The 19,499-nt window shown below is 40.3% G+C and overlaps 1 protein-coding gene across 2 annotated transcripts in view; it reads left to right on the top strand.

The window, feature by feature from the left end:
- bckdhb (branched chain keto acid dehydrogenase E1 subunit beta) overlaps positions 1–18,931 on the top strand; it is a 90,938-nt gene extending 72,007 nt beyond the window's left edge. The window contains exons 9-11 of one of the 2 annotated variants that reach the window (XM_034698359.1): positions 2,097–2,183; positions 14,266–14,411; positions 18,483–18,931. In XM_034698359.1, the coding sequence (XP_034554250.1) occupies positions 2,097–2,183; positions 14,266–14,406 (228 nt within the window). In that variant the 3' untranslated portion in view covers positions 14,407–14,411; positions 18,483–18,931. Of the gene's footprint in view, positions 1–2,096; positions 2,184–14,265; positions 14,417–18,482 lie in introns of both variants that reach the window. The other variant, XM_034698358.1, reaches the window with a different exon arrangement.
- Positions 18,932–19,499: the final 568 nt, after the last annotated feature.

The raw sequence follows: 19,499 nt of genomic DNA, 5'->3' as shown, positions 1-19,499 counted from the left end.
ATTTTATGTATAGCAAGTGCAGCATAGTAAAATTCTAACATGTAGGAACTCACTGAAGTACGGTGGCAGTATATTTAAAGCAGCAGTACAGTGAGAAAAACGTCATGGTTTGAACTCAATGATTCTTTTCCCCTCTCTGACTGAATACAACAACCTCATCTCTTCGGCATCACCAGTGCATGCAGTGCCACTCGGCTGTCCCAGACATTACAGCATTTTGCCATCTTTTGAGCACTCTGTCATATTATGCACTGGCATACAACACTACTTCTGTAATAGCCTACTGGACAAGTTTATGGCATCCAGTGGACACTTTGCCAGAGGCTGTCACTTGTGTTTACGCTACAGGGTTCTGGGACGAGACTATTAACTGGGTCAGAAGTTTTCCCCAGGCTCCAGACTCTGAAATTCTATCCCACGATATTGTAAAAACAGTGGCAGACTTCTTTTGTGTCGAAAGCATCTGAGGAATGCACTCCCCATGCAGCCAATGCTGTGATGGTCGTCCCCGCAGGGAGATGACCAGCAGGGATATTGGATGATGTCTGTGTCACAGTGCAAATTGGAGGTTATGTTAACACAGCCTGAGTATGTTTGTGTGGAGTGTGTTTGTAAAATGAGGAATGGGTTCAGCATCAGGGCGGGGTAGAAGATTGGACAGCACCGCACCTGTATGAGTCATCACGCTAAGACGAACCTCACAGCAACATGTCACATCAAGACATCGCCCTCCTCTCAACCCCTCGCTTGATTCCTTCTCACTGTGCAGATTGCCAGCTGTTGTTATTGTCTTCGAGTGTTGCTATTAACTTCCACATTCCTGAACAAAGTGTCATATAATCAGTGATTTTTGCACCCTAAACTCATTCACCTCAACTGGATTAGCATTGCTGAATATGTGTCAGCTGTAGGCTGGATTAAGTGTTGAATTTAGCTTTTCTAAAAGAATGTTTGATAAATAAAATTTGCATTCCAGCTTCTAAATAGCCCAAGTTCTTCAAATGTGCACCACCACGGAGAGGCGTCTAGGTATAGCCTTCTAGTATCCTGAAGGACAGTGCTGATTCAGTAAGCCACCATTAGCGTGTGATAGTGGCACAGTTTGCCACAGTTATTCAGCCCTCACGGCCAAAACCCAGGACCTCAGTAATGCAAACATTTGCTTGTTTAGCATCAGCGTGCAGCCCCAGAATGTCCATGTGTTTGATACTATGTGGTTTAAAAGGAAAAAGACATCGGGCGTCATTATAGTACGATAGGAACATGTGAGGCTTAATTTTAGCTGGTTTATGGCTTAGTTATGGCAGCTGTCTGACTTGGTCTGTGGCTTTGAGAGAGAGGTATCTGCTATTTACCCCCCTGTGTTTAAATTAAGCGTTTATAGCTCAGTGCTAATATTCCATGGAAAAGCAATGCAAAGGGATTCCACTCCACTCACAGATGTAAAAGAGACCTGCAAAAACTGTGTAGTGGAGAGGAGCGCTTTGCTGAAGTTGCAGAGAACAGACATAGCTCTGGTCTGGACCAGCGGCCAGTCCATGAGATTATAGTATAGTATCGGTTTTATGCTGTGCTAGATAACGGGTGGAGCAGAGGCATCCTCCTGCAGTAATGTCAGGTTACAGAAAACCCAAACGCAAATGCCTGGGAGTCCAAGACCTCTAATGTCCATGATTGTCCTGCTGGCCCTGTATACCAGCCTAAATCAACCCTCTGCAGCTCATACAGTTGTCGCAACCATTTTGTACATGAATACACACACGAACACACACACATACACACATGTAGCCAGAGAATAGTAACCAGATATAGAATACCACAACAGGCAGTGTGCAAACCAATCTTCCTTGGTAAGACCCATCTCTTTGCACAAGTGCAGCCTAAACATGGCACCTCTAGTAGCTACAGTCTCACCTCTGAACATTATTATTGGGCCACTCCCCTTTATCATAAACCCTGATAGGCTGTCTTGCCCTGTGTAAGTATCGCTGATAACACTGACCACGTCATTAAAAGGGATTTCTTGCTTGAAACTGCAAAGGTGGTGAAAAAAAAGACTCCTTTAAAACCATGGGAACGTGTGTTTTGTTTTACAGTCGGTGGTGAAAACCGGACGTCTGCTCATCAGTCATGAGGCACCATTGACCGGAGGCTTTGCTGCTGAAATCAGCTCTGCAGTACAGGTGAGTGTGTGCAGAAATGTAAGGGGGAAATACTGTATTTGATGATTTTCTTTATTGGGATCTGTAGCTCCCAGGGGTGGGAGAAGGCCTTCAAAGGTATTGAACTTAATAGGCTGCAATGGTTTTGTCAATAAAAGCCCAACTTTGTAATAAAGTTAAAATAGCCTTTCACTGAATGCCCCAGAGCAGTGGTTTTTAAACCATGAGGCACGCCTCCCCATGACGGGAAGCACAGAGGAAGAGATGTGAGGGGGAAGTTCTGCATAAAGTGAGAGGGAAAGTCAAACGTCAGTGTTAAGAAAAACAAAGTCCCAAACAAAATAAAGGGTATGTTGTTGTTTTTTTATCCTTATAGTATAGTTTAATTTATCCTTATTTAACATGCAATACAATATTAATGTCAAAAATATTCAACATTTGTCTTCAAAGTTACGAATCATAACTCAGACTTACCTTTTGATTTTTAAAGATTTTTTTGTCAATAATTCTCAGTTTCATAATAATCCAACTAGACAAGCCAGAAATCTTCATCTTCAGTCAGGGCAGATGTGTGTTTAACATGAGTCTGGTCCTGTTGGAGGTTTCTGCCTGTTAAAGGAAGTCTTTCCTTGCCACTGTAACTTGCTAAATACTGCGAGGTGCTCTGATCATGGTGGATTAAGATGAGTTCAGACTGAGTCCTATCAGTAAGAGGGGACTGGATATTATCCTGTCTTGATATTGGGTCTCTGTTCATAATTTGACATAGAGTGGTCCAGACCTGCTCTGTTTGTGAAAGCGTCTTGAGATAACGTTTGATTTGATTTAGCGGTATACAAATAAAGATTGATTGATTGATTGATTCCTTCCTTTGCTTAAAACTTCCCTTCAACATTTTTCATAGAAATATAAAAGAGACACCTCATGAAATGAGTATGTTAAATTAATTCATCGCTTACGTCATTGTGTATAAAAAAATACTCAGAAATTATTTGCTGTCAAAATCATATCCACTGGAACAGTAACCACCTTTAAAAGGAATTGTCATTTATTCCTTTTTCTGGTTAAAAAACAAATACAAATAAAATAAAAAATGCTTGTTTGAATTTTAAAGTTTTATTTAATTTGATTGAATGTGTTTTCTTCTTTTCACGTTTTATTCACATTATTATTTTCTATTTGTTTATTTCAACAGGGACAGTGTACAGCCATTTCGCTGTACTAGAGTTAGCTATTAGCTAATTTACATATGTAGTCCCTGGGCAGGAGACAGAGACAATGTCTCTAACAACATAACCAATACATAACTACTATCCAACCACATAGGCACCTTCACAGTGAAATTAACAATACAGTATTAAAATATGAAAAGCTACACTATACATGCACTACACTATAAAAACAACTACACACTAGTGCATAATCATTATACAGCACAAATCTCGAACAATGAGAACAATGTTATGATATTTTAAAAAAATCTTAATTTTTTGTGTGTAAATAATTTAGGGGTGTATTGATTTATATTCCTATGATCCGACTACATTGATCTGTGCTCGGCAAGTTGGCCTTCTGCACGACATGTATCGATCCAACATCGTTTTAAAAGGTAATAAATGGAGTGTATGGATACTAGGAAATAAAACATTGGATTTAAGCACAGCAGACTTTATATGGATGTGTCTTTTTTACACTTTTAATGATAAAGACATTAAACGTTACTCAATTTAGACTGTCTGTCTGTGATGTCATCACCACGCGCCAGCAGACAACAAAATATAGCATGGCGGACGGCAGAGGAGAAGCCGGAGAGCCAGAAATGATCAAGCCACCATTGTGGTCCAGCGTGTGGAAACACTTTGGCTTTTGCAAAGACGGAGATGTTCTAGATAAGTCGCTCGCTGGTTGTAGGATATGTAAAGGTCAAGTAAAGTTACCACGGCAACACCACTAATCTATCCAACTACCTACTAAGGCGCCATGGGATTTCACACAACGCCGACCGTCCAGGCGTCTCTTACAGCGTTAATCAAGGTAACATCAGCTCTGCAGAAGCCTCAGGCCTCACCAGCATGTTTAGCCAGAGACTAGGACAAAACTTGACTCGGGCCAAAAACATCACAACAACACAGGACTCTAGGACTGTCCGGTATCAAGGGATTTATTTCACAGTCACACTGGTGGAATTTTGGCTAAAAAGTTACTGAACTGATTTCAAGTCACTGAATCGTTTCATATCGTATCGTTCTAAATGAACCAATATCATCCTTGAATCGTATCGGCAACCAGGAATCATGATACGAATCGAATCATAGTTAAAAAGAATCGTTACACCCCTAAAATAAATATATAAGTATTTATATTACTAACTTATATATCAACTCCATTTGAATAATACACCTTTTTTTTCATCACCCAAATATTACTGGAGCTCTTTCGGTAGCTTGTGAAGATCAGAGGGGAAAATCACACCTTGTGACTTTACATCTTCCTTTAAAACATGACCATTTAGAAATGTTCTTCACGGGGAAAGCTTATCAAGTGGTTGTAGGACTCTTTAATAGTGTGAAAGGCCAAAATATTGAAATATACAGGTCTAAAAACAGGGCCCAGAGTGTAAAACTAGAGCTGACTCTGAACACTAGGGGTGAAAGGAGCTAGTGAGAGGGCAGCTTCATGTTAAGAGTTGTGGCTGCTGTTGCACACAGTGTGTTTGTAAGTTCATGTTACTCATCTGTGATTGTTGGTACCAGGGTTCTAACTGCCTACATAAGGTTTATGAAATATTGCTTCTTGCTGGTAATACAAAAGTCTTGGACACTGTAACCAACACATACCAGAGACAGATGATGACAAATTCTTAACTAAGTGTGACATGACTTCATGACAAGGCATTCCCTTCCCATCATCCTAATTACCTCTATTTGTGTGTGGTGAGATGATCATTCTCAGCATGATGGGTGTTTTCTCCCTGTGAGGATCTCTGAAGATGAACATCACTCTGATATCTGTGAGCTGTTTGTTTTGTTTTTCATTCTCAAAGCCTTAAAATTGTACAAATTAATAACACACATGATCCTGTGTGTGTTACCTGGAGATGTTTTCTTGTTAATGTGCATTAGTTTGAGTTGAATCTGTAAAATCAATCAGTTCTTTCCTCGTTTTCTGTCCGTCAGCTGTTGTTCTCTTCCATGTCAGAGAGAGCTGAAATGGCTGATGAGTCATCCCCCTAATTTCCATGTTTCCATGTTTTCACATTGTGTACGGGTGATGTAAGTTGTTAGTTTGTTCGCTGATTGCATTGATCTGGAGTTTTCACATGGCTCAGGCGGTTTGATTCAGTGCCTGAGCAGAAAGCCTTCCACTGGAGCTGCTCGTAGTTTTGTTGTAGAAGATTTGGATTGAACTGCTGTAACACTGTGAAACCCTGTCTTATGTTGTAGGTACTCCTACAGGGAATAATCACAGCAAGTAAATTACAAACAAGTAAAGCAAGAGTCAAATCTAAGCTTGTCTTACATAGGTTTAAACCAAGGATATTGATGTACAGACTTCACAGCTGAAGTGGTCCCTTGATTTTTTTTCTACACAATGAAACTCAGCCCAGAAAAAAAAAATTGTAACCACTCTGAATCCAATCTGACTGCAAACACAACTATCAACACAGGGCTGACCTAAATCAAGCATTTAAAACCATCTGTTACACAGAGCTCTTCCCCACAGAGCAGTCACAACTAAGATGACTTGTCGCAGAACAACTTGGATGAGGTGACGTCCGAGACTAATGATGCGTTAACACCAGAAGCGAATTACTCGCTCAAAACACGCGTCAAAATCACATGTACACGAGTGCCTGTGTAGACGCAAATTTTCACGATTTTCCCACACCACATCAGCCTGTTGTTATTAAACAAGGTTTAGCTTGTAGACATTGAATGGGGAAGCCGGTTATGCATAAGGGGGCAGAACTAACCTCCTGCTGCAACCCATAGCTGGATTCAAGTGACAGACAAAGTTTTTCACAATCCTCCTCCCTCTTTGTCCTCACAGTGAGCTCCTGTTTATTCCTGATCCCTTAAAAACAGGTAGAGTCACAGAGTTTGGGGAAGCTGCACGAAGATAGAAACAAGGTGTCCCATATATTCCAGATGAATGAATCTCCGCTGGTCCATACGTCACCGGGTGATCTTCAGATATTTGAACTCTCAAATTAAGATAAGATAAGATATTACTTTATTGATCCCCCGGGGGGGAATTCAGTTGTTACAGCAACCCAGACATAAGTACAATCAAGAAAGAAGTTTCAATAAGTAAAAATAAGTACAAATAAAATAAAATAAGTAAAAATAAAAATAGATAAATAAAGCTAGAATACATTTTAGATATATACAATGTTACAGTGGAATTTAAATTAAATAGAAGTAATTACAGGCAGTATTAAAAAATGTCAGTAGTGACAGGTTGACATGGTGTGATTATGGTTGGTAATGACAAATTAAGCAATAAATAAAAATAATCGGGTTATGTAATATGACCGTGAGTTGTAGTTAGAATAATAATGTAATATAACATAATATAATAATAATGTGGCAAGATAATTATAATACAGTATATTATGCATTATAATGCCAGCAGCAGTCAAGAGAGAGTTCGGGATGAGATGATGGAGTTTGACCGACAGAGCAGGGATGGTATGGATCTGTTCATGGGGGGGTGTGTCAGTGGTGAACAGATCCATACCATCCCTGCTCTGTCGGTCAAATATCCATGCGAATAATTTGCTTCATTCACGCCATTCACATCACCAAATTCACGCCATTCGCGCCGCCAGACAATTACTTGGGTGTATTTGCGTCTTTACATTGACTTTACAATTAATAACGCCAAATCTCAACAAATGTTATCTCAAGATGCTTTTACAAACAGAGCAGGTCTAGACCACTCTGTTATATTATTAACAAAGACAAGACTCAGTCTGATCTCATCTTCATCCACCATGAGCAGAGCACTTTGCAGTATTTAGTTAGTTACAGCGGCAAGGACAAACTTGCTTATAACAGGCAGAAACCTCCAGCAGGACCAGACTCACGTTTATTAATTATTCATCTTCATTTTTTATGACTTTTTTTTATTGTTAATGGTTTTTTCATCTCTACAGATGTTAACAGTCCTATTTTTAATAACACACGCCTATTGAAGCTCTCTCAGGCTCAATCAAGAGAGGGTTAAAGATAAACTGTCCCCCAATAGACATACTGTTTATAAGACATTTGCTAAGAGTGGTTTCAACCACCTCTCCAACTTGGTCGCTTGCTTTAACATCCATTTATATATTTGATCCTCTCTTGTGTTTAAAATGACTACATTTGATTGGACAGAGTCTGGCAGGATAATTTGGCTAAAGAAGATGCGCTCACCCTCCTCCACTTTACCAGCCAAACCACAACAGGCAGAAACCCAAAACATTTGCCTAGGAACTTTTGACTTCTTATAAATCAGTGAAAATGTATTCACAGCTGTAGATTTGAAGGTAAAGTTGTCTTTACTGCAGTTTCTTCCCAACACAGTGATATATCACAGTAGACAAAATCATATAGCTGTGTCACTTGGGGTCTTAAAGGTATTTGTGGGGCCCTGGGTTGCATGGTTGTTGGTTTAAATTAGACATACATTAAGGAAAGCACCGCTAGTTGAGTCCCAACATTCAACCCGACACATCCCACTGAGTTGAGGCTCTGTTCTGGGATAAAGTTCACAGACTGCTGTCTCCTCTCTGGCCCGGTTGGTGTTGGTTAAAGATGAAAGCTTTCTGCATTAAATGCCTTTTGAATCAGAATCAGACTACTTGTTGCCTGTCAGGCCTGTCTGAATGAGAAGCAGAAGACTAAGGCCCGGGGCATCGGGCTATAATGTGAAAGTCAGGGCAGTCCCCCCCCACATGTGTCTTTCCACAAAAAGAGGACCACTCAACTTCCTTCAAAGCCTCGTTTATTCAAGAAGGCTCCTTTATAAGACTAGAGAATTGGATACAGATACCAGCATGTTGGGTGAGGGGTTATGGCAGTTACATAATGTCTACTTCTGCTTGGTTGCGTTGTAGCCTGAAGCCTTGCTTATACATCTGTGTCGGCTCTAGGCTGTAGCCTACACAGAAGCCTTCCCAGGTAGTAGGGATGGGTACCTTACACATTTGAACCGATACGGTACCGATACCCGGTACCTGGGAATCGGTACCGGTACGTGATGGTACCAATTTTCGGTACTTTTGTGTTTATCTGGTAGTAAATGTTAATTTAAAAAAAATGAAATCTTTTAATTGTTTAGTTTAACATATTTATTTAATTTAACATGAAATGAACAGAAACAGGATTATATAGGTGATTAGATATATTAGCTGACACGTGCTCGTGGCGTCTAATTGCTCTTTCTGGAGTTTATCAATGAACACACGTGAATGCCCGCGGAAGGGGAAAAGTCAGTTCTCCGCCTCTTATAGTAACAAGACACACAACTTACTTGTTGGGCATTCACGCACACAGGAACGGTTATAAACAGGGCAGGTAGTCGGAGCGAGAGAGTCCGTCTCAACCATAGACTGTAGAAAATAAACTTAATCCTGCAGTTCTGCCTCACGGTGAGTGCGCGCGCCTGTCAGCTGCAGGCTCCGTTTGGCGCACTCACGCGCAGATGCAGAGCGCAGAGAGCAGAGACGTCCACCCTCTCATTCTTGGACTTTATTACAGGGCGAAAGTATGGAAACTTGCCTCCTCTTCCACTCCCTCACAGTCACAGGGATGCGTTCAGGACCTGAAACATGGTACCGTTTGATTTTACGTGAGGCGGTACTCGGTAGTACCGACGGAATTCGGTCGGTACCTATAAAAGTACTGAACTCGGTACCCATCCCTACCAGGTAGCCTGGCATACACCTCCTCAAAAATGTGACAAGGCATCACAGCAACATAGACAGCTAGCTCTGATTGGTCTGCTGGGTAGCATCTTATTGCACATTACAATTCCTCCAACGAAATAAGTCGGTAAACTGCTTCTTGACATTTTTTTAGTTGCAAGTTCAACAGTCGTCTTCACAAGACATATCACAAGAAAATAGATTTCTTTGGTCTCATACTGCTGAAGTTAGCCAGAATGAGGCATTCATGTAACTTACCGTCTACTGACATCTACTTGAAATAGATGAACTGGCCCTGCTTCAGGGGATGCACTGGACCAAGACATGACGGCGTTTACTTTGCAGTTGCAATGGAAAAGGTAGTGACTGAATGCTGACTGCTGGCTACATTGAATTGACTGAAAGCTGATATCTGTTCCCAGGTTTTTATTGCATGGCACTGTCAGAAGACTATGGACAACAGAGCTGAGCAAACGACTGTTAATCGTTACTTATTGGTGTTACTTTTATTAGTAACTTTAACATGGACGTTAATTTGACAAACGATAATCACAACCTTAAACTTCTGCTAAACTCAGTTTTGTCTAACGTAATTTTCGCTTTCTTGGATCACACTGCTGACGCATCTTTATCACATAATGCTGGCTGGAGATGAGAGAATTTGTGAAAGATATTAAAACTTCTCACCACCATGTGGCACCACTGTTCCACTGACTGACACTGAAGCCATTCTCGATTGGATTTAATCATAGATTTAATGGCTTTGGATTCAATCTTTCACTGGACTTGGATTGTAGGGATCCTTTCTGGAGCAGCAGGAGTGGAGGGAGCAGATTTTTCTTCAGGCTTTAATGTTAACTTCCATTCAATTTGAAATAGAATCAACAGTTAAACTGTTACTGAAATTAACATCTTTGTTACCAGATTAACAGAGTTACATCTTTGATTACCTTTACCTTTCTGATGGACAATGATTGCAGATGAGTCCTGAGATAGCTTTAAGATAGTTTAAGTCATTTCCAATTTTTATGCAACTGCTGTTAAATGCAAAAATATTTTCTCACCTTCCTTGCACTGGAAGTGAAATCTCCAGTTCAAGTCTGTGAGTTCATTATTGCTGTTCAATATCAAATCCACAAACGTATGTCTTTTGATCCACTAAATGTCTCAAATTGAATATTAAAGTGTGTTTCAAATGCATTTCAGAACCTTGAGCTCCATCTGTATGTGAAGCAAGCTGAAAATGGACAGCAAGAAGCTTAATGCAAGCGCACACCAGAAAATATTATTGAGTTACTAACCCTGAAGTTTATCTTGAAGACTTTCACAAAAACTATCCCTTTTTTAATACTTTTACAGTAGTTCCTTTTTCAAGTATTGCCAATCAATGAATATGCCCTATGTTATTTCCTCTAAATGAGAGTTGTGCCAGTTAGTGTATGCTAAAATGGATTTACATTACCGTCATGCTCAAAATGGATAAAAACTATGATGTTTGGAAAGATACATGATTCCTCCTGTGAAATCTTTTTGAAGCGTTTATGTAAAATGTGTTGAAATACACTCAAACACTCAAACTCAATGAGTTCAAGTGTTTCTTCTTAAAAATCGCTTGAGTTAACCATGCATTCATCCAAACATGTTACTTAATATTGATCTTTGTTAAGTTATATGGAGCAAAGTACACTTAAAAAACAGATGTATTTTTCCATATTAAAACCAGAGAAGGCAGGTTTTGGGACTTAGAATGAAAAGTCATGTAGAAGTGTTAGATATCATCAATGGTAGTTAAAAGTTGTCCATGTAATAAGTTCCTTTACATTAATCTTACTTTGCTGATGGCGTTAGCTCGTATGTGTTATTACTGATAAGGTATATTAATGGTACCCTTTATAGGTTTCATTGTCCGATGATGGGGTAGATTTTGGACTGAGCTGCTCAGGTTGAACTCTACATAGACAGACTACTTATCTTTCTTTTAAGATGAGCCTCATAAGCTGCACTTAGTCAGCCTCATCTGAACTGTGGCTGCTCTGTGTTTGAGCTGACCCTGACAGAATGGAATGAAAATGAATATACTTTTTAGAGTGTTTGACATTTGAATGTCAGTTTAGTCGTTTTTAGATGGGAAGAGTTATTAGCTGACTATTGCTTTGGGCTGCAGAGTACAGGGTAATGTGATGTTTGAAGTGTGACTGTAACTTTAGAAACAAGTTGAAGAAAACTAGAGTACTTTCAGCCATCTCTTAGTTCAGATCAAGTAGCTTTGGAAGAGGCCTGGCTGATTTAGCAAGTGATATTGGCACTTTCCCACCAAAGCCTGACCATAACCCCAAATCTTCGGGTGTTTCTCTGATTTTTGTGTCAGGAGACATAATATCATCACTGCAACTCCAAGCTCCCACTGTGAGGTATTTTTAAATTCTGCACCACTGCAGGATGCAAGCTTTTTGGGACAAGGATGTTGACATATTTTTATTCTGACATTTAAGTTTATTACATATAATGATGCACTTCCCAAAAGATAAACACTGATTTGAATGAAATCTGAGTTGTGTGGCCATTCTCTGTCCAGCGGTGGTGGCAGCCAGTCAGACTACTGTACTTTGCTCCCACTTCCAGTAAATATATTTAGAGGAGATTACAGATGTGACCCAGACAAAAGGGCAAACTCCCTTCATACTGTCTGACTGCTTGTCTGTAGTTTGGTGTAGAATGGATCTTAAGTTTGGAATCTGGATGGGCATAGATTATTACATCATTAGTTTCATCAGTGCATTGGGTTAAGGGAGATATGCAGATATTGCTGGAAAAACCTTAGACAAAGACTCAGTCACAGCAAATCAGGCTGTCAAATTATCTAAAAAATGAGATTCTCAGTCAAGCCCCCACAGAAGACAATTTATGGAGCAAGGCCAAACCTTACGAGTGCAAATGTTCTGGGCCTCCCACCTGCCATTAACATCAAGCCTTGCTCCAGGCCCGCTCAGTTCAAGTACACTCCTGTCCAGCTTCAACATGCCAAAGTTTCTGTTTTCAGTACACGAGACTGAACCTTGGCTGACAACTCCAATTACCTCTGTAAACTTTCTTCCAGCTCTGACATGCATTAATGATGGTGAACGTAACATTAAAACCAGACTGAACTTAATTAACCTCCGCTTCTGAAGATCACGATCCAAAGAGACCTAAGACTGAGTTATGTTGTAGCCTTTTAAAGGCACCAGTTTTTATTGCTTCAAGTAAAAAAAAAAAAGAGCCATACAAAGTGCAAAACTACTCCTTTTTTTCTCCATCCATGTTTTTAAGCCAAACTGACTTTGAATACGTTTCACAAAGCCGAAGGCCATGGACATTTGTCAGCACATGAACAGACACTGTTGGAAAGAGTAGGCTTTCACCTCACCAGTAATACAGCGGCTGCTGTCAGGATCTGCCACAGCCTGTTCTTAAGAATGATTATCAGGTTGTTTTTAAAGTCCACAAGAAAAGCAGAAACAGCAGTGGGAAAAAAAAAGGGTTTGTAAATCTAGTTGTTTTCATTCATTTCATTGCTGTGCATTTGCAGACTGTAAGTCCTTGGAAGCAGGTGTCCAGCTCAGACCCCTACACAGCACCTCCGTCAGAGCCCCTCCAATTAGGGAGGTTTAATTCTCACTGGCACTGAAATAAGAGACCCTTTGGACTCACCTAGTATTAACATGCCTTCAAGATGATTGGGTTACAAATGGACAGCACTAAGTGCCAGTGTTCACGCTTTGCATAAACATGCATCAGTTAGCTTGTTATGCTGATGACAGCATGCAGTCTCAGCACAGGGCAGGTGAGCTGCACTTGTGCATGTGCTGCAGAGAGGTTTACTACAGTTCTGTGTTTTATCTGTTAAATATATTAACTCCACTTCAAATAAGATTCTTGGTTTTTTAGGTTACAGTGGAAATAAATGACAAATTCAATCTCCACATAAAGGCCTTTAATACTCTTCTCTGTTCCTCTCATTAATTGCTTTGTGCACACTGACTTCATCATTCTAGACTTGGCAACTTACCTGGCAATCTTTTGTAACAATAAACCAGAACCTGTCAGCAGGAAGGCTCTCACCATCAAGACTCCTTCAGTAAACAGAGCTACAAACCTCTCTTTCTTTCTCTGACTGTCCATTTGTGTTATGGGCCATAAAAGTACCAAAGCACAAAAGGCTACTCATCTTGTCTAACATTCCCCTGGACTATTCCAGATGGTTTGTAAGAAATACAAATTATGCATACGGTGACTCATTAAATTCCTGCCATGCTAAATGGCAGTAATGGCTCAATGGCTGCCAGTTAGGGGAGCTGGTAATTTGGGATAACATGGAAGAAAATGTTGTGAGTGTCTCTAGAAACGGGTAAAAATCTGTTGTCGTTTTTTTGCCAGAAACAGACTCTGCTTTTCCAATAAGCAATACACAAAGAGGGTGCTGTGCAACTTCCTCCGAGTCCTCTGGTATGATTTTGTTTTGGTTGCTTGAATTGCTTGCAGGTCAGTTGAAACTGAAAGAGGGTACTTTAGGTCTGTTCCTGTAAATCTGCGTGCTTGGTCAGAGTGTGTTTAACAGTGTGTTCATTTAACTCGTCAGGGGGTTTGTCCCATTTGGATTGTTTTTGACCAGCTTCATTCTGTTTTGTCTCCATGGGAAGAGGTCAAAAGTCAATATGGAGACACGAGTCATGGCTTGATTTGCGCTCCAGCCAAATTTCCTGCACTGGCCTGCTCTGAGGAGCCTGAATGAATGTTTTGGTTTGTCGCACATAAATCTAACGCAGCAATAAAATGAATTTAAGATGTCAAGTTTTTTTGACAAGTTCAAACATGACTAAACTATGCTTGTTTTTCTCTATATATACCCCCTTAATATGTATATATTAATATAAGAAACTCAGGTGAAACTGGGGGTATGCCCTTGCACTGGTAAGGTATAAAGTAGACCTTTGTCTTGTCTGAACGCACTGGTTCCATATAGCAGCCTTTAAAAGCCCCGTCTTTCTGTCAGTTTTAACCCCATGAATCAAATACTTCAGGATAAGAGCTGTTGCAGTCTCAACATGTCCAATTGGCTCTCCTGTCTGAATAAGGGATGTTTAAACACTGACAGTATTCCTCCTTTCATGAGACCATTTGTCCTCATCTGTTTTTTGTTTTATTTGCTTGCAGGAGGAGTGCTTCCTTAACTTGGAGGCTCCCATCAGTAGGGTCTGTGGTTACGACACCCCCTTCCCTCACATCTTTGAGCCTTTCTACATCCCAGACAAGTGGAAGTGCTTTGATGCAATTAAGAGGATGATCAACTACTGAACCCTGTCAGGTGAGAAAGATCTAACTGCTTTAAATTGTTGAGGAGAAATCATGTCAGTTTCAAGCACTGGATGTTATCACATGTCAACAACTGCCCTATAATCTGCCTTATATACTCCACCAATATTTGACATTAAATCTATGACCTGCCACGAAAAGAAACTTTTCAACCATGATTAGAGACAGTAAAATTACACTTTATATTTCATTTTCCTCCACATTGCTCTAATTATTTTGTTTATACTTCTCTGAACATATACTGTTTATTATTCAGACATCACATACTCCATCCATCCATCCCACTCTCTATCTATCCATCCATCCATCCATTCATTATCTTTCCATTCATCCATCTGTCCCTCAATCCATCATCAGTCCCTCCACCTCCCCTCTAACAATCAATAAATCCATCCATCCATCCATCCATCCATCCATCCATCCATCCGTCCTTCCTTCCTTCATTGGTGCTAGATGCCATACTGATGCCATCTAAGGTGAAAGAGTCACTCTAAAGGCTGATTTATACTCCTGCATTGCCCCTAGTCAGCAGGCGCTGACGCAGACATGAGCACCACATACTTGTGCGTTGATGTGTCCGTGTCGCGTAGCAATTCTCCACCAAAATACTTGAGGGCAGTGCGGTCTCTCTGATAGTTTGTCATAGGGCTTAACTTTCAAACCTTGAAGTTGTTACCCTTAGAATTGAAGTCTTGATGAATTTGGCAACACCCAAGGTCAACACCTGAAGTGAGTGGTAGTAATTCCAATTGCGTCATCACTGAGGCCCCAGAGTTTTGTTTGCATCAGCATCATATTCTTACCATTAGGGGCAATAAACTCATATCAAGTGTCCTCTCCATGACAGAATAACATCATCTCTGAGACAAAAGAAGGTCAAAAATATGGTTCCACACGGAAACACTGAACTCATGTCCACATGTTGGCAGGAGACTCCTCTGACCTGGTTGCCTGGCAAGCCAATTTGTAAGCATGTTTATTCCAGACTGACCACTAGTGACCGATTTCATCTATTTCATGTTGCAGACTTCACTGGCTGTGAGTTTGGTTGAATTTCACGAGTGTTTAGGGGTTTAGAAGGGGAACTTTTAAATATGATGTTGCTGTCTTAAACCACATTGAAGTTGAGTTGTGCTTCCTTCGTGAACTGATACTTTTGTCCTGAACAGAGTGGGTGGCTCATAAACTAACTTAGCTGTGTTCTTTTAATACATTTAACAAGGACAGTTGAGTCATGTGCTTCTTCAGTTACGTATGAAGTCCCAGCATCAATAAAAGGTGAATGGACTGTATTTTTATAGCCCTTGCTCTATTCTTATGATTACTAAAAGTGCTTTTACATTACATGTAGCATTCACCTGTTCAAGCACCAATCAGTATTAACTAATCCAATTCACACACTGCTGGCACAGCCACCAGGGTAAGTTTGGGCTTCGGTGTCTTCCCCAAAGACAATGCAGACATGGGACTGAATCCCCAACCCAACCATCTCTGTAACTTAAGGCTGGTCTATACTTCTGCGTCAACCCTACGCAGTAGGGGCTGATGCGGACATGGGCACTACATACTTGTGCGTTGATGTGTCTGTGTCGTGCAGCAATTCTCCACTGATACGCTTGAGGACAGTGTGGTCTCTCTGATAGCCGGTCGCCTGTTTCAGGGCTGGCTACGATCTCTGTTTACTTTTCCACAGAGATCCAGAGCGTGTTCTGTTAATCTACAGCTGATACATGTTGCTGTTTATCATACAGACATGATTACATGAAGAATAGAGAGGAGGAGATGAAATACTAGTACTGTAAACATGGGAAATACAATGTCGCTGAGCAGACCAATCACAGGGCTTGCGGCTTGGTTTCTTCCGGCTTCATTGAAAAATATATCTGCATAACAATTAAGATTTATGGAGAGTTTCCTCATGATACTACCCAGAGGAAGCATACAAAAGATGAACAGAATCGGTCCAGGCACTGAGCCTTGTGGAACTCCATGACTGACCTTTGTGTAATCAGAGGACTTTTCATTCATTAACATGTTCAGATTAAGATGGATCTGTCAGATACGATTTAAACCAAGCTAAAGCAGTAACTGTAATACTGTAATTATTAGCTCTAGTCTCTGTAACAGGATTTGATGGTGAATCGTATCGAATGCAGCACTAAGATCTAACAAAACAAACACAGAGAGAAGACCACTGTCTGAAGACATAAATAGAATATTGGGTACTAGGTTTTTGTAGGGGTTTAATTACAGCTACTTTAAATGATTGAGGCACATAGCCTGTCAATAAACACATATTGATCATACTGAGTAAAGAAGTGCTTGCTAAGGGAAAGGCTTCTTTCAGCAGATGAGTTGGGTTGGGGTCTAAAAGGCCGGTTAATTGTTTGGTGGAAGAAAATGTTGAAATCAGTTCAGGAAGGTCACAACAGGTAGGAAATAGTCTAGGTATATAAGGTTTTTCAAGTTGTTTCCATGATTTTAGGGTTAGAGAGGCTACAAATGAGTCACCTCTTTCCCTTAACGGGTGTCTGTACTAAGATTTTATAAATAAATAAGCTCCAAGTCAACACTGCTGAGGGCTAAAGAAACACACGGCTCAATGGCGCTACGACTGTCAATCAGCCCGTCTACAGTGCTGACAAGGTACCTGGGATTGTTTTTAATCTTTCTATTAGGGAGGAGTAGTAGGCAGCTCAAGCATGCCGCAGGGCTTTTCTATAATTATGAAGACTATCTTGCCAGAGTAAACAAGTTCCGGTTGTTTTGGTGGAGCTCACAGGTTTGAGCATTATACCACAGAGCTAATCTCCGACATCTTATTGTACTCTGTTCAAGAGGAGTAACTGAGTCAAGACTTGCAGCAAAGCGTGGCATCATCAACAAACTGATCAAAGTGAGAGGGAGTGGTGTTAGCATACAAGCTCTCAATAAAGGTAGGACAAAGTACTGAAGCTAAAGCAGCTAGGATTGTTTCCTTGAACTTAACTACGGCACTATCAGACAAGCTTCTAGTTAGCACGTTTTTACTGAGTGGAGTAAAGTCTGATAGAAACTAGAAAGTGATCTGATAAAAGAGGATTTATGGGAAGACTGATAACGCCAAAACAAGATCAGGAGTGTGGTTAAAACGGTGGGAAGGTTTGTTTACACCCTGTGTGACAATATTTATCTGGACAGAGGACTAAAGGAGGGCTGTAAACCATGACAAACCTCGTTGTGCACTAGTTGAGAGAATCTTAGAACAAGCTTTTTAAGAGCTATAATTAAGTTTGGGTCAGGGGTTGATTAGAAAACGAGAACTAAAAATAGCTTCCACTCCACCACCTGGGGCAGTGTCATGAGGGATGAGTATCAAGGTGACTCGGATGACGTATTCTGACTGACGTATTCATCCTGATGCAGCCAGGTTTCAGTAAAAGAAAGTAAATCAAAATGATGACCTGATACGAGTTCATTTATTACTACAGATTTAGATGATAGGGATCCAATATTTAATGAACTACATTTAATTTCCCTTTTGAGATTTCACACTAAATCTTTCCAAATGTTCTGCTCAAAGATTTTAATTTACCTCTATAAAAGCAGAACAGTCTGCAGCATCTGTTCTGGCTGTATTCACACCTGTATTTAGATCTGCAGACTTGTAATCAGACCACACACTGCTGTTTTTAGTGCCAAGTGTTAACAGGGCCTGAATGTAATGGATACGCTCCATCAAGTTGTGTTACCTCATACTGCTATCTCACACTAAGAGTATGTTATTGTCTTTCATTGATAGCAGAAGTGTTGAGTCATCTTTTGAGATGGAGTCGTCACTCTGCCAGACTCTTTCGTAATCCCTTTTTAATTGTCGGTGTCATCTTGAGTTTCAGCCATGAGAACGTTGGCCTTGATTGAAAAAGGTGGAAGTAGCATTAATAAAGTATTTGATTGAATCCAAACACGTCAGCTCGCCGCTCACCTTCTCCATGCAGCTCAACTTTTCCTCCTCATCTGCCATTCATCGTGGATCGCCAAGTTTTTCCCTTTCACTTATGAACCTCTCTCCTCTTCCGCAGCCAACTTCTGGTCGAAAACACTCTTCTTTTCTTCTTCACTCATCCAATCAGTGGAAAGCAGCCAGGAAATGACACTTTGTTGACCATCCAATCGGGAAGCAGCATCCAGATGGGCTCCACGTCCTTCTGTGTCCTCCAGTTAAAGGACAGTTACCGTACCTCTGGATCAGAGAACCTCATTCTTTTGCAAGACAAAAATGCCTTCACTCTGTTTGGTAAAACTCCTCTTTAGCATCCTTTAATTTTCTCATGAAGAGTGGGATTCTGTGGGAACTAGTAGGTTTCATTGTTTGACCATCTGTGTCTTTGTGCTGTTACTTTTGATTGAATGTGTTATACTCTGCTCTAACCTTTTATTAAGTTTGACAAACTTAAACTTGTTGTACTAATATAATGGATCTGTGGTTTTTATGGAAATAAAGTAATCCGACTTTGGTGAAAACCCATGTTTTGGTGACTTTCTTTGGTCTGAATCTGTTGGGATTTGATGGTGCCATTTGCAAAAAGCAAGTCTGCAAATATGACAGATCTTCTGATGAAGTCTACACATTTTATTGATTTCATTCATAAAGAGAGTCACAGAATGAATCAGAACCATTTTTGAATTCTGTTTCCTTCTCTACATCTTGAACTTCGGGTAAACTTTTCCTGTAACAGCAGCTTAAACTGTGGTAATGGTGGCTTAGATCATTCCTCCATAAAGAGAGACATGGTTGGAAACAAGTGTCCTTAACTGACTGACAATTCTAACATCATTTGTGTGCAACAACAATACCAATGTGTGCAACAACAAATGCCAATACACATAAAGTAAATCAAGAGTGAAAGTCTAAACCATGCTAACCTCCAGAGGTTTATGTGATAAACTGTGGCAGAACTCAAGAGAATGGGAGAAAAGAGGAATGTATTTTAAGAGCGTAAAATGATAAGTTTGACTTCAGGATCACTTGAGAGAAAAAGATCACTGCATCCAAAAACTTGTGGAGCTATTATGTCCTTGCAAGTGACAAAGGG

This window comes from Notolabrus celidotus, chromosome 12, assembly GCF_009762535.1.
Source record: "Notolabrus celidotus isolate fNotCel1 chromosome 12, fNotCel1.pri, whole genome shotgun sequence".
NCBI classification, from domain to species: domain Eukaryota; kingdom Metazoa; phylum Chordata; class Actinopteri; order Labriformes; family Labridae; genus Notolabrus; species Notolabrus celidotus.
Note: the sequence above shows the minus strand (reverse complement) of the source record. Positions and strands in the feature narration are given on the sequence as shown.